The sequence below is a fragment of the Podarcis pityusensis genome (assembly GCF_964106645.2).
Source record: "Podarcis pityusensis genome assembly, chromosome: 6".
Classification (NCBI taxonomy): Eukaryota; Metazoa; Chordata; class Lepidosauria; order Squamata; family Lacertidae; genus Podarcis; species Podarcis pityusensis.
The window spans coordinates 28,105,783-28,123,750 of NC_138030.1; the positions used below are offsets into that span (position 1 = coordinate 28,105,783).

General features: G+C 41.9%; 1 protein-coding gene and 1 long non-coding RNA gene across 10 annotated transcripts in view; one reads left to right on the forward strand and one right to left on the reverse strand.

Moving 5' to 3' along the window:
- Positions 1-247: 247 nt before the first annotated feature.
- ASIP (agouti signaling protein) overlaps positions 248-17,968 on the reverse strand; it is an 85,784-nt gene continuing 68,063 nt past the window's right edge. For 7 of the 8 annotated variants that reach the window (XM_081009623.1, XM_081009625.1, XM_081009624.1 and 4 more), the window contains 3 exons: positions 9,206-9,366; positions 4,556-4,617; positions 248-2,820 (listed from right to left, as the gene is read on the reverse strand). In XM_081009623.1, coding sequence (XP_080865749.1) covers positions 2,644-2,820; positions 4,556-4,617; positions 9,206-9,365 — 399 coding nt within the window. In that variant the 5' untranslated portion in view covers position 9,366 and the 3' untranslated portion in view covers positions 248-2,643. Of the gene's footprint in view, positions 2,821-4,555; positions 4,618-9,205; positions 9,367-12,379; positions 12,833-17,968 lie in introns of those variants that run through there. The other variant, XM_081009629.1, reaches the window with a different exon arrangement.
- The window catches only part of LOC308479177, a 59,136-nt gene continuing 44,001 nt past the window's right edge, over positions 2,834-17,968 (forward strand). For both annotated transcript variants that reach the window (XR_013987528.1, XR_013987529.1), the window contains exons 1-2: positions 2,834-3,900; positions 7,964-8,095. This is a non-coding gene — a long non-coding RNA (uncharacterized lncRNA). The remainder of the gene's footprint in view (positions 3,901-7,963; positions 8,096-17,968) is intronic.

Consider the following 17,968-nt stretch of genomic DNA (forward strand, 5'->3'; position numbering starts at 1 on the left):
GCATGTGGAAATTTATTTATTTTTTAATCCCAAAAAGAAACATAAATAGCATAAGAAATGCTATTTTTATTGATCTGTTATTAATGCCTGTTATTTATGCAATACAAATTGAACATATACCGTTAATTCCCCCCCTTATTCTTTCACTGTTTTTTCCATATATTTTAAAGTTGCTAAATGTTCCTTTTCTTCATAGTTGACGGTTGGTTGAGATTCCTGCATTGCAGTGAGGTGGTCTAGATGATCGTTGGGGTCCCTTCTAGAGATGGGAAGGCCTGGGAAAAAACCCAGAAAAATTGGGGGGGGGGGACTGGAAAAACCCTGGTGTCTCTCTCCACCCCCCATTTTTCCAATTCCCCCCAGGCCTTAGATATTCAGTGTTTTCATCTCAATTTAAGTTTCCTCTCTTTTTCTATTTCGCTATGGATTTCTGCCTGACGTATTGCTTTGCTGCCCTATCCTATTCCTCATCGCGACAGACACTTTATATTTAAAGAACATTCAAGCAGACATTTAAAGCACACGACATATTCCAAAGAATCCTGGGAACTGTAGTTTATGAAAAATACCTGGAATTGTAGGTCTGTGAGGGGGAAACTGCACTGCAGAGTTATTGGAAAGTACCCATTGCTAGCAGATGTGTTGATTAACCTGTATAGATTAAGCAAGAAAACTTGCTTAATCAACACAGCCTGCAGAGCCCAGGTATTTTTGGTACAGAGTTTGAATTAATTTGGTAAAGAAATCATATCTATTTTAGCACAGGCTACCTAAAAGTGGAGATATTGAGATGAGATTTGCTGCAGTGACAGAAGTATTTAATTTTTTTTTAAAAAAAGAATGAAAGAGGAGTGCATTTTTTCACAATGGGAAGTAAATGTAGTTTGTGATGTAGTGACGGGCACCAACTGTGATGGTTTAAAAAGGGTTGGATTCATGAAGGATAGCTCAGTTGGTTAGAGTGTGGTGCTGATAACACCAAGGTTGCAAGACTGATCTCTGTAAGGGACAGCTGCATATTCCTCCACTGCAGGGGACAGGATCAGGGATGTCCAACCAGTAGATCGTGATCTACTGGTAGATCCCCAGCTGATCCTGGTAGATCATGGGATCCTTAAAAAGGTAAAGTTACCTCTGACCGTTAAGTCCAGTTGCGGACGACTCTGGGGTTGTGGCACTCATCTCACTTTACTGGCCTTGGGAGCCGGCATTTGTCCGCAGATAGCTTCCGGGTCATGTGGCCAGCATGACTAAGCCGCTTCTGGCGAACCAGAGCAGAGCACAGAAACGCTGTTTACCTTCCCGCCGGAGTGGTACCTATTTATCTACTTGCACCTTGACATACTTTCGAACTGCTAGGTGGGCAAGAGCTGGGACTGAGCAACGGGAGCTCACCTTGTCGCAGGGATTCGAACTGCCGACCTTCTGACTGGCAAGTCCTAGGCTTTGTGGTTTAACCCACAGCGCCACCTGCGTCCCCACATCATAGTAGCAAAGTAAAAAAAGAATATTTGTGCATGTGAGAAGTGCTTGTGGAAAAAACTAAAAAAACTCTGTGCAATCCTCCCCCAAAAAAGCTCAACAACTCTGGGACTTCCCTCCTAAAAAAAGCTCAAAAATTCTGGGCAGTCCACCCCACGCATGCTCCTCTTCTCTCCAATGACAATGGGTAGATCACTGCCAGTTTTTTTTTTTTTTTATACTGGGAGTAGATCACATTCTCTTGGGAGTTGGATATGCCTGGACTAGATGATCCTCAGGGTTCCTTCCAACTCTATGATTTCTTTATGGGTAAAGTCATTAATGGCTACTAGGCGCAATAGCCTTTTGTTACCTTTTGTTACAGAAGCAGTGCACCTCTGACAACCAGTTGCTGTGGACAACAGCAGGAGAGGTCTATTACCTTTGTATCTTGCTTGTAGGATTCCCATAGGCATATGGTTAGCCACTGTGGTAAATAGGATGGGCTGGATTTGTGGCATGTTGTGTTGATATCATACTATTCAGTAGGTGTCTGTGGAACTAAGTGCGGCCATGCTCCCCGCTTCAAAGGAGATGCAGTGGTCATAATAATTTGGGTAAGGGCCACTCTTTTCTAGGACCTTGGGTTGGCAGTTTCAACAGGCTTTTATCTTCCACCCTTGACAGAGAGCTAACTATAAAAGACTGAGCAGTAGCTTGTCTCCATCTGCCCTATACTATTTAAAAATCTTCTTTATTGCTACATGACTGACTTTCTGGAATGTGCCTTTTGTAGCTAGTCAGTGGCCCATGTTTCTCATTCAAACTTGTAATGTGCAATATAATACCACTTCTGAAGAGAGATATAATTCCTTCTTGACATGAAATCTGCTTCTTTTCACCTCCCTTGTAAATACCCTTTCAGGCCATCAGGCTGCATCTCCTTTCTTTCCATTCCTTGTCATACTTGCTAGGGCAGTGGCTGTCTTGTTTATGACAGCATTTACCTCATGAAATATATCCCATAATTCATGCAGTTTGGGAGGGAGTAAAAGCCAGCCAGCCAGCCAGCTTCAAAAGTTCTTGACTTCCTTTGCAATGCACATAAGACAAAGAGGCCTAGAAGACACACTTATGGGTCTAATAAGACACAGAGTCCCCGTGGCATCCCTGGTTTTTGATTTAGCAGTTTGGGTTTCCCATACGGCAGTAGCAGACTGTCTGAAATAGTCGGCAGTGACAGAAGGCACAAAAATCGCAGCAGGGACGAGATGGTGGCTTGCAGCTTGACCAAGTAGGCACACAGTTGGGTGGTGGTGGTGGTCTTGGTTGGGGAGGCTTTTTTTGCTGTGCCTTTTTCTGAGGAGGGGAAAAAAGGATGAAAAGCTTAATAAATCTTGGCTACAATAAAGTATAATAAGAGTTCCAACAGTGTAAGGTTGCCATAGTTCAGGACACCCCAAAAGTTGTTGAGTTTTTTAAAGGAAAGCCTGCACAGTTTTTCTGTTGACTTGCCTAAGATCCAAGACAAAGCACCACATTCCCCCTGGACATCAGTTCCACCTCTGAAATCCTGTTAATGTCTGGGAAGATCCAGATGTATGGCAGCTCTGCAACAGTGAGGATTTGTTGCTCTTAAAAAATCTACTTAAAATAAAACCCCAGAGAAGGGCCATAGATCACTAGCAGAGTGTATGCTTTCCTTGCAGAAGGTATTGGATTCAATCCCAGGCATCTCCAGTAAGGGTGAACTGAAACCCTCAAGAGTTATGGCTTGTCAGGGTTGACAATACTAGGTTGGATGAACCAATGGTCTAACTCAGTATAAGGCAGATTTCACTGTTTCTACTGGTCTGTGAAGCTGGTAAATGTAGAATATCAACATTGTTGAATAATAAAGAAGCTTAAAAAAAAACATTATTGAAGGTCAGGAAGAAAGTCTGTGATCCATTTTTAAATGCAATTTTTTGCATACCTGTCAATTACCGTAGTTTTACTATGGATATGTGTAGTTCTCTGGAAATAAGCTTAATTTCCTATCTAGTTGTTCCGCTGGAGGCAACCGTATAATTTTTCTTTTAGCATGTCTGGCATTCACAGATAATCTCATGGTTCAATTGATCTGACTGTATAGATTCTGATTTAGTTCTCTACTAGCAGTCAAACCTAATATCAAACTTGTAATTAGTGCCAACCCTGCCCCCCCCCCCCAAACTGTGGGATATAAAGCTGTCAGTCAAGTCCAACATTCCGAGAAGACTAACTGCCTCTATGTGGCAGGCAGTTTTGTCAGTTGGTTGGTTGCTGCTAGGAGTTTTAACTGGTAACTGCTCGGATGCAGTGTTCTCATGATTCACTACTATCTAGTATATAGTTTATCTGTCATGTAACCTAAGCCTGCCTTCAGGAACAACTGTGTAAACCTGAATGAATCTGAAAGTAAAGTAGTTTATGTTAATATGATTCAGATTCATGTGTGTTTTCTTTAAGAGGAACAGAAAGGGATTATCAACCAGGAAGGTGTAATTATTGATAGGACTCAAACGAGTTAGCAACCCTCTTGCTGCTGCATAAACTCAAACAGAGGATCGTTTAAACTCTGCTAAATTATATAAACGTCCCCACACGAAGCATATCCAGTATACAGGCAACCCCTGATTTACACTAGGGTTATGTTCCAGATTATCACGCACTTGCATGAAATCATGTGCAATTGAAACACTTCACATATGGCACATGTGGCCACCATCTTATTGAAGCTAAGTAGTTCTGCCCAGAGTGGCAACTGCTTGGGAATTACAGTTATGCTGCCTTGGCTTCCATGAAGGATATTGTGTGTCTGTGTATGTATGAACTTTGGACTAAACTAGATGTGAGGTACATACCTTGCTTTTTTCTTAACTGATTTTAGAGTGTGAAGACACAGAAAGGTGAGTTATATATATAAGTACAGAGATACTGTACTTGTTAATATAAGCTGGTAATATAGATATCCCCATCAGCAACAGAAATGTAAAAGTGAGAAGTCCTATAACCTGTTACTGACAACTTGAACTATTTTGACCTTGCTGACTTTTCAAGATGGATCACTCACCTTCATAGATTTCCTTTTCTCAGCCTCATTCCTGCTGAGCTTCAGGGACGTTTTGGTTAAATCTTTAGAGGGGAAAAAACATTTTATTAAAGGTGTTACAATGCACGAATGTGTAACATGAAAGTAGATACTTTGAGAGACATGGATTTTCTCACATTGCTTGTCTCTGTCCCCTTATTCCAAGTAATGTGGCAAATTACAATATGTAACATGATGACATCACCCTCTTTGTCACCTCACATTTTGCTTACTTCAGGGGTAGGTGATGTAGTACCTTCCAGATGCTACTACAACACCATGTTTCATCCCCATGAGTCCAAATACAGACTGGGACGAAGGATTGACTGATGCCCCAAATAACTCAGTTGCAGGGATTCCAAAGAAATATGCATAAAATGGCAAAGTGATCAGTTCAAGTGCTTTATATCAAGAAGGTTACATACAGCAATGCAATGCAGGATTCCTTGCTGCTATACCTCAGGACGGACACTGAAACAGCAAGCACCATGGCTTTGTTTGTGACAGGCCAATTGTATATGGGCTACTTATATAAAAAGCCAGCTACGTAAGGTGGCCCCAATTAACAACCCCTGGCTTAGAGGTCCGTTCCCCAGTCCCATCCATCTCTCAGATAAGGGAGTGGCTGAAAGGCAGCCAGCTTGAGACTTTAAAGCTTCAAAGCAAGCAGATAAACATGTATGAGTTTATTTTTGCCGTAAATACGAATTAGTCTTGGGGTTATCTTGACTACCAAGATGGTGTTTACAGGCCTTCCGGGACATTTGCACCATTTGGTTCTATACCCTGCCACCTCACCATCCCTGATCATTGGTCACATTGACAGGGCCTGCTGAGTACATTTGGAGGGGGGGGTACTGTATTGCCTTTTATATGCCATACATCATGAGATGTCAATTGTAGGGTCAGAAGAACTATACATACAAAAATATACTTATGAAGAATGGGGGGGGGGGAGAGATGGGGAGTGATGGCAACTCTATGCTTCTCATCTATCTGAGCACTAAAAAACGTTTTGGGTAACCCTTACTGAATTATATATAATCTAGTGCAACCACCTTGCTCCATATGTTCATTTGATTTTGAGCATGCCAGGTTTGCTTGAGCTTTTGAGCATTCAGCTTATCACCAGGTGACATTGCCTATAACTTTCAGCACTTGGAGACATAGCTTCTGCAACTCTCCTCCTATTTCTCCAACAGTTCTCTAACCCACTTCCTTTCTTCACCTCTTGCAGGTGAAAATAATCTCCTTAATAGGCTGGGTGGAAGTATGACATTGAAGAATTGGGTAGGTTTGGATGTAATGAGAAGCCATGGTTTCCTGCTGTGTCAGGTGTGGGGAATCATTGGTCCTCCAGATGTTGCTTAACTACAGCTTCCATAATCCCTGGCTATTGGCCATGCTTGCTGCACAGATGCTCTTACAAAAATATAGTACTGCTAAAAATCATTGTAATTCAAATCAAACCTTTATACACCACCTGGATATAAAGCCATAACTGACCCTCTGCAGACAGACAGATGTGATCCATGTGACGCTGTCAAAATCATATGTGGGCTGGGAGTATAAAGTGCATTGGGGCAGACAGGAAGGAATGTCTCTGCCTATGTTGTACCACTGAAATCACTGTTGCCCTACCACTTTCCAGATCAAAAATAACTCCACCCAGGAGAAAAAATGGCTGTGGGAAAGTACCCTTCTCACTCAGCTGTACATTAAATTACCTCCCTCCTTATGCTTTATAGCAATTTAGCACAACCTGTGTCAGATCATGTTTCATCTAGTTCCTCTCTTGGAAATCTCACATAATAGATAATATGCCTTTTGTGTTTTAAATACACACTGAAAAGCCTTATGGTACTTGTTCATCATTTCCCTACTGAAGGATGTAATTGAAAAGGCCTGCAAAAAGAGAGGTCACACCTTCTATCAGCGCTGACTTCCAGCACCTCTGCTGACATTTACTTTTGTCTTGCAACCTTTCATCTTATTGAATGCATCCATCGCTGCTGCTTCTAGGTCCTCAATTCCATCCTGATTTGCTTCATGTGCTCTTTGTAACTGATGATTACTCAAGAGTATAATGATCTCCATGTAATCCTGATGACAGTAAATCTATACTGATAGAAAGTGTGAAGCATCTTTTTACAGGCCTTTTCAGTTACAGTCATTTCTCATTTGTCTATTTATATTTGTTTCTAATATAAGCAACCTCGCTTATATGCTCCCTTGCCCTTGCAGGGATTTATTTACACATACATTAATGTACATAGCAGACACATGCAAGGGTACTAGACATGTACCTTGTCTCTTTTCCTCTCTCAGTACCTTACTGTCTAGAGTCTAGAGTTTGGAAGTAGGTGTGAGTCACACAGTTATATTGTTCCTTTTTTGATTTGTTAGAAAACCCAAGGTTGCAAAACAAAGAATTTCTCTCTGCCACTCATAAGAAGAGCCTGCTGGATCAGGTCAACGGCCCATCTAGTTCTGCATCCTGTTGTCACAATGAACAGCTAGATGCCTATGGGAAGCCCAAACATAGGAACTGAGTGCAAGAGCACTCTCCTCTACTGTGGTTTCAAAAAACTATTCAAAAACATCCTGCTTCTGGCATAGCCATTGTGGCCAGTAGCTAGGAGCCATTCTTCATGAATTTGTCTAGCCCCCTTTTAGAACCACTGAAGTTAGTAGTCATCCCTGCCTCCTGTGAGAGTGAATTCTATTGTTTAACTATGTATAAAGTAGTACTTTCTTTTGTCTGTCCTGAATCTTCAAACATAACTCTGCATTGGATGTTCCTGAGTTCTAGTGTTATGAGAGGAGAAAATTTTTTCTCTATCTACTTTCTCCAAGTCATGCATAGTTTTTTTACTCTCCATTTTCTCCCTCCTTTCTCCCCTTCATCCTCTCTCTCTCTCTCTCTCTCTCTCTCTCTCTCTCATATGCACACAAGCACATGTCCTATTCTGCCATCATCCATTCATTCTCGCATGTGCAGGTCCACTGGGTAAAGAAGCTGAAAGTATCATTGGAGGTTTGGGCAGTTGTTGCTATCCTTCCCACCATTGCATCTGAAAAGCTAGCTAGAATGGATCTTGGAAAGCAGTTGTTTCCTTGATACTGAGCAAGGAAGAAAAGTGAGCTGCTTGTTTGTTCTGATAATACTGTGGTATTCCTCCACAGATGGCTTGTTTTTCTTCAGTGCCAGATACATAGAAATGGTCTATTGCTCCTTGGCAGCTCACTTTGGGAAGGAAAGAACCAAAGAGGAGGCTAGGCAGGGGATGTTCTATGGCCTGGTGGTTCTGGACCCATTCCAAGACATCTAATTTTAGCAACTGCCTGTATATCTTCATTTTTCAAAAGTGGACTTTGTTGCCATTACAGATGGATTGTGATAACACATCTTCTACCAAACCTCATGCAAGAGATAACTGAGATCCAGTTGACTTTGTCAGAGGAAGTAAAACACAACTTTGCTCCATTCTGGTAGTAGTGAACCTGACTTTAGCAATCAAGGTAATTATTGAGATTTATTTTACATTGCTTTTATACTGCACCCTTCAGTTATATTCTATGATGGTTTACAAAAATACTTTGGGTGGGATTCACCTAAGGAGCCACATCAGCAGAAACCCTTGCAAGGGCTTCCACTTGCACAATGGAGCTTTCCCTCATCTTCTCCCCTTGTGCCCCTGAAATTACCTTGTGTGTGAGAGAGAAAGCCTCCAGAACAGCACATGGGGAGGAGGGGGGAATCATCCCATCTGGTGAGCTGAAATGCTTCTGCAGACAGAATGTTCAGAATAGTGCTACATGGAATTCCAACCGATATAGCTGGCGTTCTCATTCAAGAGCATTATAAAGGAAAGCGAATTCCACTATTGTCTTTTGCAATGTTCTGTGATTTATTCCCAAGCATTTAGAAGTCATGACAATCCTTAACTTGGGTAGGCTGTCTTCTGAAATGATAGCAGATTCAGGTCAATTATGAAAGCCATATTTTGCTTAGATGTTGAGCTTTCCCAATATCAAATTTACTTTACTCTCAATTTAGTTCAATTAGCTATTTGTGAACAGATGGCTAATGTAAATGTGTTTCTATTAATCCCAGAATGCCTATGAAGAGCCTTTATAAAATTAGCCTTGAAGTTTTGATTGACTCATCTGGTAACTCTGTGATGTGGTGGAGTTCATATGGGTTCAGTTTGAGTAGTCCTGGAAAGCTACCCCATAGCTTTATGCTTTTTTTAAGGATGACAGAGGCATTGGTGGGATTGTGACGATTTGAGCTAAAGTGCAAATATAGCTAAGGGATTTACATGGATTCAGTCACTCAGTATCTAATAGGAGTATAGGCTTTTGTTTTTGAAAACGTAAAATTAATCAGCTGAATTTGAGAGGTGTTCCTTTCCACTCCTACTTGCCTGAAATGACGGTATTAGTTTATTTTAAAAATAAATAAATAATGGCAGGGCTCAGTTCCAGATTAGGTCCAGGTTGATCAAGGCTGGGCTACAAAGTACCAGAACAGAGGCAGAGGTAAAAGAGACACAATGAGTTCTTCTTTCAGAAGTTGCATGCCTCCCAGTTCTGTTTTTAAGATTCCAAACAGAAGACTTTACTGACCTACTATTGAGATAGGTGGGAGATCCGGAAACTTGATTTTGTTACTATTTACCGTACTGTTGATGGCATTCTGCTTTTCCTCAAATACCATGTAAGAGTAGCTGGTTATGAGCAACGTGCAGGAGAGAAGGAAGCCAAGGAGGAAGTTCCTATATTCCATTCTGGTGAGAGAGAGAAAGAAAATAACACCGTATTAATTTTTTGTATCAGTCACATATACCTGAGGGAAAAGAGGGTAGTGCATATAATGTCAAAGTATACAAATATTTTTGCAGCGTTTTGTTCTGTCCTTCCAACTAGTCACCTTTGCTAGAATGGAGAGAATGTAAGACCTTAAGCTCACAAACCCTCTAGAAAGCCCTGGATTCACTTCTGGATGAGTTTTTTAGAAGATAAAAAGGCATCAAAAAGGATGCCAACTTTTTGTTGTTGTTGTTGTTGCTTTGCTTTGTTTGCAATAACCTCAGGTACTCACATCAGTATGGGGTCAAAGGAAGCAAAGGCTGTTGGGTTAAAGAGGCAAAATTATTACAATAGGGCAAAAATAGCAATCTCACTTTCATTTACTGATTAACCTTGCATAATAATAATATTTTTTTATTTATATCCCGCCCTCCCCAGCCGAAGCCGGGCTCAGAGCGGCTAACAACAGTCAAATAATACAGCATTCTAAAAGCAATTCATTATAAAATCAGTTCAAATCAAATTAATGGCAACCATTGGGCTAGAATTCTGCAAAGTAGCCAGAATATTATCACCACTGCCACAAGATAGGAAACACCTTTAAAATTTTGTTTCTATGACAAGATCTGTTTAACTATATTTTTGACTGGCTCCAGGAAGAATATACATGCAATGTAATTGAAATAACTATGATTTGGCTTCTACAATTCGAAAAAAATCTGGTATACCAGAACAGGGAATGTAAACTGTAAACTGTTGTCAATGTGCAAATAATTAAAATAGAATTAAAAAGGGCTCCTTTTATATCCCTATGCCCTGTTCCTGCTATGTTGCATTCTTGCAATTTCTCTTTGTTACTGTAAAGTAAATATTTGTCACTGCCTTTTGCTGAAACAATTGAAGTTATTGTTGAAGCATTGTGAAGACATACATAAGAGAAAATATGAAGCACCTGATTGGTTGCATAAGGCAAGAGGAAAGTAAAGTATCAGCTTTCTTTAATCCATGAACAAACAATTAAACCCAAGTGAACACTATCAAATCAACTGAAAAATTCCAGTGGTGATCAAATTTAAGCAGCCATTTCCAAGTCGAACAGTTCCAAGTTTATCCATTCTTAAATATCAACTTAGTCCCATAAAAACTGCTGAACACATTTAAACTCAGTCATATTAACAACAACAACAACAATTTATTATTTGTACCCCACCCATCTAACTGGGTTGCACTGGCCACTCTGGGTGGCTTCCAGCATATATAAAAACATAATAAAACATTAAACCTTATACAGCTTCCCTATACAGGGCCACACTAAGAAGCTATTTTTAAATACCCCTAGAGTTATGGGTGAGAGCTATGTATATAAATAAATAAATGGAGAGATCCAGTATTTTATTGTAGCTGAGATTTGACACATCTCCTCAAAACCATAATGGAGCTCCTCACCCTGAAAAAACCCAGAGCCAAATGAAGATAGGTTGTGGGTGCTCAGTGCACACTGGATGCTTTTGGACTGTTGCAGGAGGATGGGGAGATAAATATTTGGGGAGAAATAACGGAACGGAGGGGCTGAATCACTATATATAGTAACATTTTATTTCAGTGCCCCACTTCTTGTTTTCTATTTTTAAATTGAACTTGTACAGTCTTGAAATCCAGTATGGTAAAAAGGTGAGTGAGACTATTTAGAAACAATGAACACGTTCAAACCAAACACAAACCAATACAGTGGTGCCTCGCAAGACGAAATTAATCCGTTCCGCGAGTCTCTTTGTCTTGCGGTTTTTTCGTCTTGCGAAGCACGGCTATTAGCGGCTTAGCGGCTTATTGGCTATTAGCAGCTTAGCGGCTTAGTGGCTATTAACGGCTTAGCGGCTTAGCGGCTATTAACGGCTTAGCGGCTTTAAGAAAAAGGAAACAAACTCGCAAGAACTCGCAAGACGTTTCGTCTTGCGAAGCAAGCCCATAGGGAAATTCATCTTGCGGAACGACTCAAAAAACGGAAAACTCTTTCGTCTAGCGAGTTTTTCGTCTTGCGAGGCATTCGTCTTGCGGGACACCACTGTACTTGTTACTGTGTGGTATAGCTCCATAATATTTTGCACAAAACATGTTAACCACAATCCCACACATGGTCAAGTATGCTTAGGTTCAGTGAAATCAGTTTCATGCTGGTTTGTATCACCCATCACAACAAGTTATGGCCTGCTTTAATTATGCAAATTGTTTTATTACCCAATTGATTAGGGGGGGAAATGACTCTCAGGGTCCTTTCCCACTCTACAGTTCTATGGTTTTGACAGCTATCAATAAACAATAACACAGAAAAGGTTTGTTTTCAGACTTTTAAATATTTTTTTATATGCCCGTCTACCTTTAGGAATGTTACATATTGAGAACACATTCAAACCAATTCTCACCACATAATCCCAGAGAAGACAAGGTGCAAAGACTTGTGTGTGATGTGTATGTCTGTGTGCAGGATATAGTACATTTTAATCATTATTCATGAATGTTAAAACCATCCCACATTGAATATGTACTATAAGATTCATGTTACTGTATTTAAGAAATAATTTATTATTATTATTATTAAATAGGCCTTAAAAAACCCCAACTTAAGCTCGAAACACCACTCATATACATATATTTTTGCTTCATTCTTTTTCCATCTAGCCCTTTATGCAGTTCTTAAACTCAGAACTAATCCTATCTGTTACAGTTAGTCTGCATTGATTGATCACAGTCCATCACAGTTATGAGTGCAGAAGCTCACTGGAGTCAAAGGGCTTCGGTTCTGTGATGCATTATGGCTATCACTGTGTTCTAGATATGACGTGCATAATTCGTTAAGTATAATAAATCCCCTTCTGTTTTGCAAGTGCATCAGAATCCATTCGTTTCAGGAAAACCAGACATATATCAATTATTCATATTATTCAGTGCCTCCAGATGGCCTTGATCTCTCAATACAAATTATTTCATAGTTACCTTCTCTGGAGCAGCTCTCTAGGACTTCTCTGTCCTCTCCTTTCAGTTCATTTGTAAAGAGCAATGAGTCTGTTCACTGGCATTAAATATTAGTTTTTAAACTTGTTGACAGGGGAAAAAGACGACCACAGAGCAAAGCTCTATCAGTAGGGAAATGCACAGTGAAAGTCTGTGATCACGCCTTCTTACCAATAATATATTTCAACTCTAGGGCATTTTTCCATTCTGGAAAATTCACTGGCACAATGCCACATCTTAATATGGAACATAGCCTGGGCCAGCTGATTGCTCCTGTTAAGACTTTGTCCGGGTTAATAAAACTACACTAGCTGAACTAATTTAACAGAACATATTTAAATTTTTGCAAATATTGAATTTAGGCTCACATAAACCAGCTGATCTCTTGTTGAAATCAATTTAGCTCAAACCATCTGTAGCAAAACTGATGGATTTACAGTATTTTTCCATGTATAACACTCCCCCCCAATGTATAAGACACCCCCTATTTTTGGGAACTCCAGATTAAGAAAATGGGGGGAGATTGTGTCCATGTATAAAATGACCCACAATTTTGAACATAATTTTTTTTATTATAAAACCTCATCTTATACACTGAAAAGTACAGTAAGTGCTGTGTAAACTGGTTTAAAGCAGAATGACCAGACACTAAGTTTGCACTTGATCTGCTGCTAAATTGTAGAGATTTATGGGTTAGGAGTGAAACTGAATCTGAGTAAGTAGTGCTAAGTTACACATCACACTGAAACATTAGTCCCCGATGCTTGTCCTGGAAAGGGTATTTGGTAGACAATTCCAGATACTTCGTTTGCTCTTCTCAGCCATGGCAAGGATGCTCACACATGTCCTAAGTTGTTGTGGTGGGCATTTTGCCAGGCTGGCACAAAGAGGGGAAATACACTAACTGAAGAGGGCATCTCAATGCACACTCCTTAATCATCTCTAGGATGACCTATAGAATGCTTTACGGCTCAGCCACACTTCTGCTTATCCCATGCCTAGGACGCATGGGTCTGGGTAGTTTACCGCTTGTCACATGCTTTCTAGACACAAGTCTGAGTGGTTGCTCTACCGCTTTCTCCAGGAAAACCCACTCTTTAGCACCGAATTGGAGCAAACGTCAATCCGCAGAGAAACTGATGTTTGCTCCAATTCCATGGTAAAGATCAGAGTTTCTCAAGGGAAACTGTCAGGATAAGCAGAAGTCTGTCAAAAAAAGAATGAGCTGAGATGCAGAAGTTTCCATGTGCAGTCTCTGTGTGAAAAACTCATGACAGAATGTAACCTTTGTGGCATGTGGCTTGTCTTGGCCTTTTTAGGACTGTTGTGAAGGTTTTCAAAAGGAGTTATTTATTAAAAGGAGCTATAGTTATGAAAAATATTACTCCGCATAGCATTTATGAAAGGAGTAACCTCAGGTAGCCTTAAAGGAATTCTAGTTTGTTCTATCGTGAAAAGATAGCCAACCTAATCGGTATTGATGGCAAGAAGATACATTTCTTGTGCAAGCAACCAGACAAACTTCATGTGTGTTTGTTTGTCTGTCTGTCTGTATGTGGTGTGTGCGTGCACAGTACCTTGTGTATGTAGCACTAAAAAGGAAACTTAAAGCTAGAAAGTAAATAATGATTCTGAAGACTGAGTTCTTGCAGTTACCAGTATTGCTCCAAGAGCATGTTATCTCCTTTGTTGATTGAGAAACTAATTCTTCTATAACAGCTATCTGAATGTTTGCCAGCTAGCCCATATTCACTTTGCATTAGGATTGCCATATTTCAAAGAGTGAAAATCTGGACACAAAAGTTTTCGACGAACGAATCCCGGCTATGTCCAGGAAATTCCAGACGTACGGCAGCCCTACGCTGCCTATTTGTAAAAATATAACATTTCCAAAAAACCCCCTGTGTGTCTAGATTTATTTTGGTGGGTCTATATTTTATCCTCACAAACACCCTGTAAAAAGCTATAATTTACCGTATTTTTCGCACCATAGGACGCACTTTTTCCCTCCTAAAAAGCAAGGGAAAATGTGTGTGTGTCCTATGGAGCGAATGCAGGGGGGAGGCAGGCGGGAAAAGCCCCCAAGAGCCGCACACAAGCTCCGTGCGCTCTTGCGGGCTTTTCTCCAGGAGGGAGAAGGGACTGACTGGCCGCATTAGTCCCTTCTCCCACCTCTCAGAAAAGCCAGGAGAAGCCGCGATCTCTTTAAAGGGGTTGCGCGGCTTCTGTGGGCTTTTGCGAGAGGTGAGGGAATTCCCCCACCTCCCAGGAAAGCCAGGAGAAGCCGTGCAGCCCTTTTAAAGTGTGCGCGGCTTCTGCCGGTTTTGCGGGAGGTGGGGGAATTTCCCCACTTCCCAGGAAAGCCAGGAGAAGCCGCGATCTCTTTAAAGGGGTTGCGTGGCTTCTGCGGGCTTTTGGGAGAGGTGAGGGAATCCCCCCACCTCCCAGTAAAGCCAGGAAAGCCCTGTGCAGTGTCTCCCGGCAAGGAGAGGCTGCACGGGGCTAAAGGGGAAGCCAAAACATCCCGCTCGCTGCCTTGGCTTCCTCCATAGCTGCGCAACCCCTCCGGCAAGGAGAGGCTGCATGGGGCTATGGATTCTTTAGCCCTGGGCAGCGTCTCCTGGCAAGGAGAGGCTGCTCGGGGCTAAAGGGGAAGCCAAAACAGCGAGCGGGATCCATCCCGCTCGCTGCCTTGGCTTGCTACATAGCTGTGCGCAACCCCTCCGGCAAGGAGAGGCTGCACGGGGCTAAAGGGGAAGCCAAAACAGCGAGCGGGATCCTGCTTGTGCCATAGCCCCGCTCAACCCCTCCGGCAGGGAGAGGTTGTGCGCAGCCTGTACGCTGCTCTTTGGGGCTGGGGGGGGGGAATATTTTTTTTCTTGATTTCCCCCCCTAAAAACTGGGTGCGCCCTATGTTCCGGTGCGCCCTATGGTGCAAAAAATACGGTATATCATTTGCATATATCATTTGCATTCTTCCTGTTAAGCAATGTGTTCTGGGCAGTTAATGATAAACTGAAGCTGAAATAAACCCTGAAATTTACTACTAACTGGGGTCATGGGAAGCTGAGAACCACTAGTATTAACCCTACAACTGGGATCATGCTTGGAGTTTGGGGCATGAGGAGAGTAGGTTACTATCTAGCATACCCCAAACAATTTTTCGGTCAGCAATTTATAAAAAGGTTTATTCTGCTTTATGCCAGTCCCCCCAATTCACTGCTCATGCATAATACAGTTCATGTTCTTTCGAACAGGAACATGCAACCAGCTTTTTGTTTGTTTGTTGTTTACAACAATTTGGGCCTCATTTAGAGATGCTTTAGGAAATCGATCTTTGTGAATTTCAATACAAATTGACCTGATCTGAACCACCAAGACTAATGTCCAGATAGGAACTTACAGTGCAATCCTCACCATGCCTACTCAGAAAGAAGTTCTATTGAATTCAATGATGCCTACGTACAGGAAAGTGGTGTTCGGTCTAAGCTATCCACTGGCTTTTAGTTTTGATGTCAAAAGTATCAAAATATGTTTAAAGCATATATTTTGAGAGAAAATATGTTTAGAAATGCATATTTAAATACTTAAATGAAAATTGTCATTATTTGGCAGATTAATGTGGAAACAGGTTGGGTGCAAATTAATAGACTATTTCGTTTTATTTGGGGTGATTTCAATGGGAAATTAATTGGCTGGATTAGCTGCTCTCCCTGTGCAAAGGTCAGAGGGGGCAGGGTTTCTGTTGAGGCATGTGATTAGCTGTGGGAGGAGCTTATCAGAGCTTGCAGGGCAGCGGCGCGCGCCTAGTGGCGCGCGCAATTTGATCCATCTTTTAGATTTAGGGGAGCTAGTCTCAAACGTTTGTTGGGGGAGACCTAGGTTTTTTGTGGGGGGAGTTATTTGTCCTGTCTTCACACTTTTTATGATGGAGGACCACTGTAGCCACCCCCAACGACACGTTCTCAAGATGGCGAGGGAGGGAACAGCTGCAGTCACCTGCGGTTCCTGCGCAATGTTTGCCATCTTGCCAAAGGTTGCAGGCAGCTTTACCTGCAGCAATTGCATGTTGATTGCCCTCTTAAAAGACAAAGTCCAGCAACTGGAGGAACGTGTAGCTACGCTCCAAAGAATTAGAGAGCTGGAGCTCTTCTTGGAAGCAACAGAGCACACCGTCTCCACCAAGGAGGAGACAGGGGACTCCCCTGAGAAGGAGGCTAGTTCACCAACACAGGAGCCAGATATATGGAGAAACGTGACTCAAAGAAGTAGGAGGCCCAGGGTTCGCTCTGATTGTTTAGAAATACACAATCGCTTTGAGGTCCTCTCCCCTAGCATGGAAGACGAAGAGCAGACTCCATTTGAGGATCTCTCCCTCATTACAGTCGATCAGGTATATGAAGACGAGCAGCAAAGTCAGTCCTCAGGGAATGTGCAGGCGACTTTGGAACGGACAGCTCATGGAAGAACCCCGACCAAACCTAAGAGGAGGCGTGTCGTGGTGATAGGGGATTCCCTACTGAGGGGAACAGAAGCAGTGATCTGTGGGCCTGACAAGATGTCTCGGGAAGTGTGCTGTCTCCCCGGGGCTAAGATCCAAGATGTAACTGAACGACTGCAAGGAATCATAAAACCCACTGACAAATACCCCTTCCTCTTGGTTCATGTGGGAACCAATGACACTGCAAGCAATAGCCTCCAGAAGATCAAAAGAGACTACGAGGCTCTGGGCAGGAAATTGAAGCAATTAAATGCACAAATTGTCATCTCATCTGTCCTCCCAGTTGAACGACGTGGCCCAGGGAGAGAGGGAAAAATAGTGGAAGTGAACAGCTGGCTTCGCAAATGGTGTAAACAGGAACGGTTTGGATTCTTAGATCACGGACTGCAGTTTCTTGAAGATGGACTTCTGGCAAGCGATGGGCTGCACCTCACAACAGTTGGGAGAAATGTTTTTGCCAAAAATCGCAGAAACCTCATCAGGAGGGCTTTAAACTGACTAATGTGGGGGAGGGAGACAGTGCTCCTGAAGGCAGGAGTCTATCAATTGATGAAGATGATCGTCCAAATGTCATAGACCAAATGGAGCAAACAGCACGCAGACCTAGTGGTGGGAGGAAAAAATCCTTAAATAAGAGACACGGGGGAATGATTAATGGACTTCAGTGTCTGTACACTAATGCGCAAAGCATGGGAAATAAACAAGATGAGCTTGAGCTCTTGGTACAGCAAACTAAATATGACATAATAGGCATCACTGAAACCTGGTGGGATAAGTCCCACGATTGGAATGTAATAATGCGGGGATACAATCTATTTCAGAGAAACAGACCAGACAAGAAAGGAGGAGGAGTGGCGTTATGTGTCAGGGATGTGTATACCTGTGAAGAGATCCAAGATTTAGAACCTCAAAGCCAAAGTGAGAGCATTTGGGTCAAAATTAAGGGAGAGAAGAATAACAGTGACCTCATTGTGGGAGTTTACTATAAATCCCCAAGCCAAATGGAGGACATAGATGATGCCTTCCTGGAACAGATGGCCAAGCATGCAAAAGGAAGGGAGATAGTAATA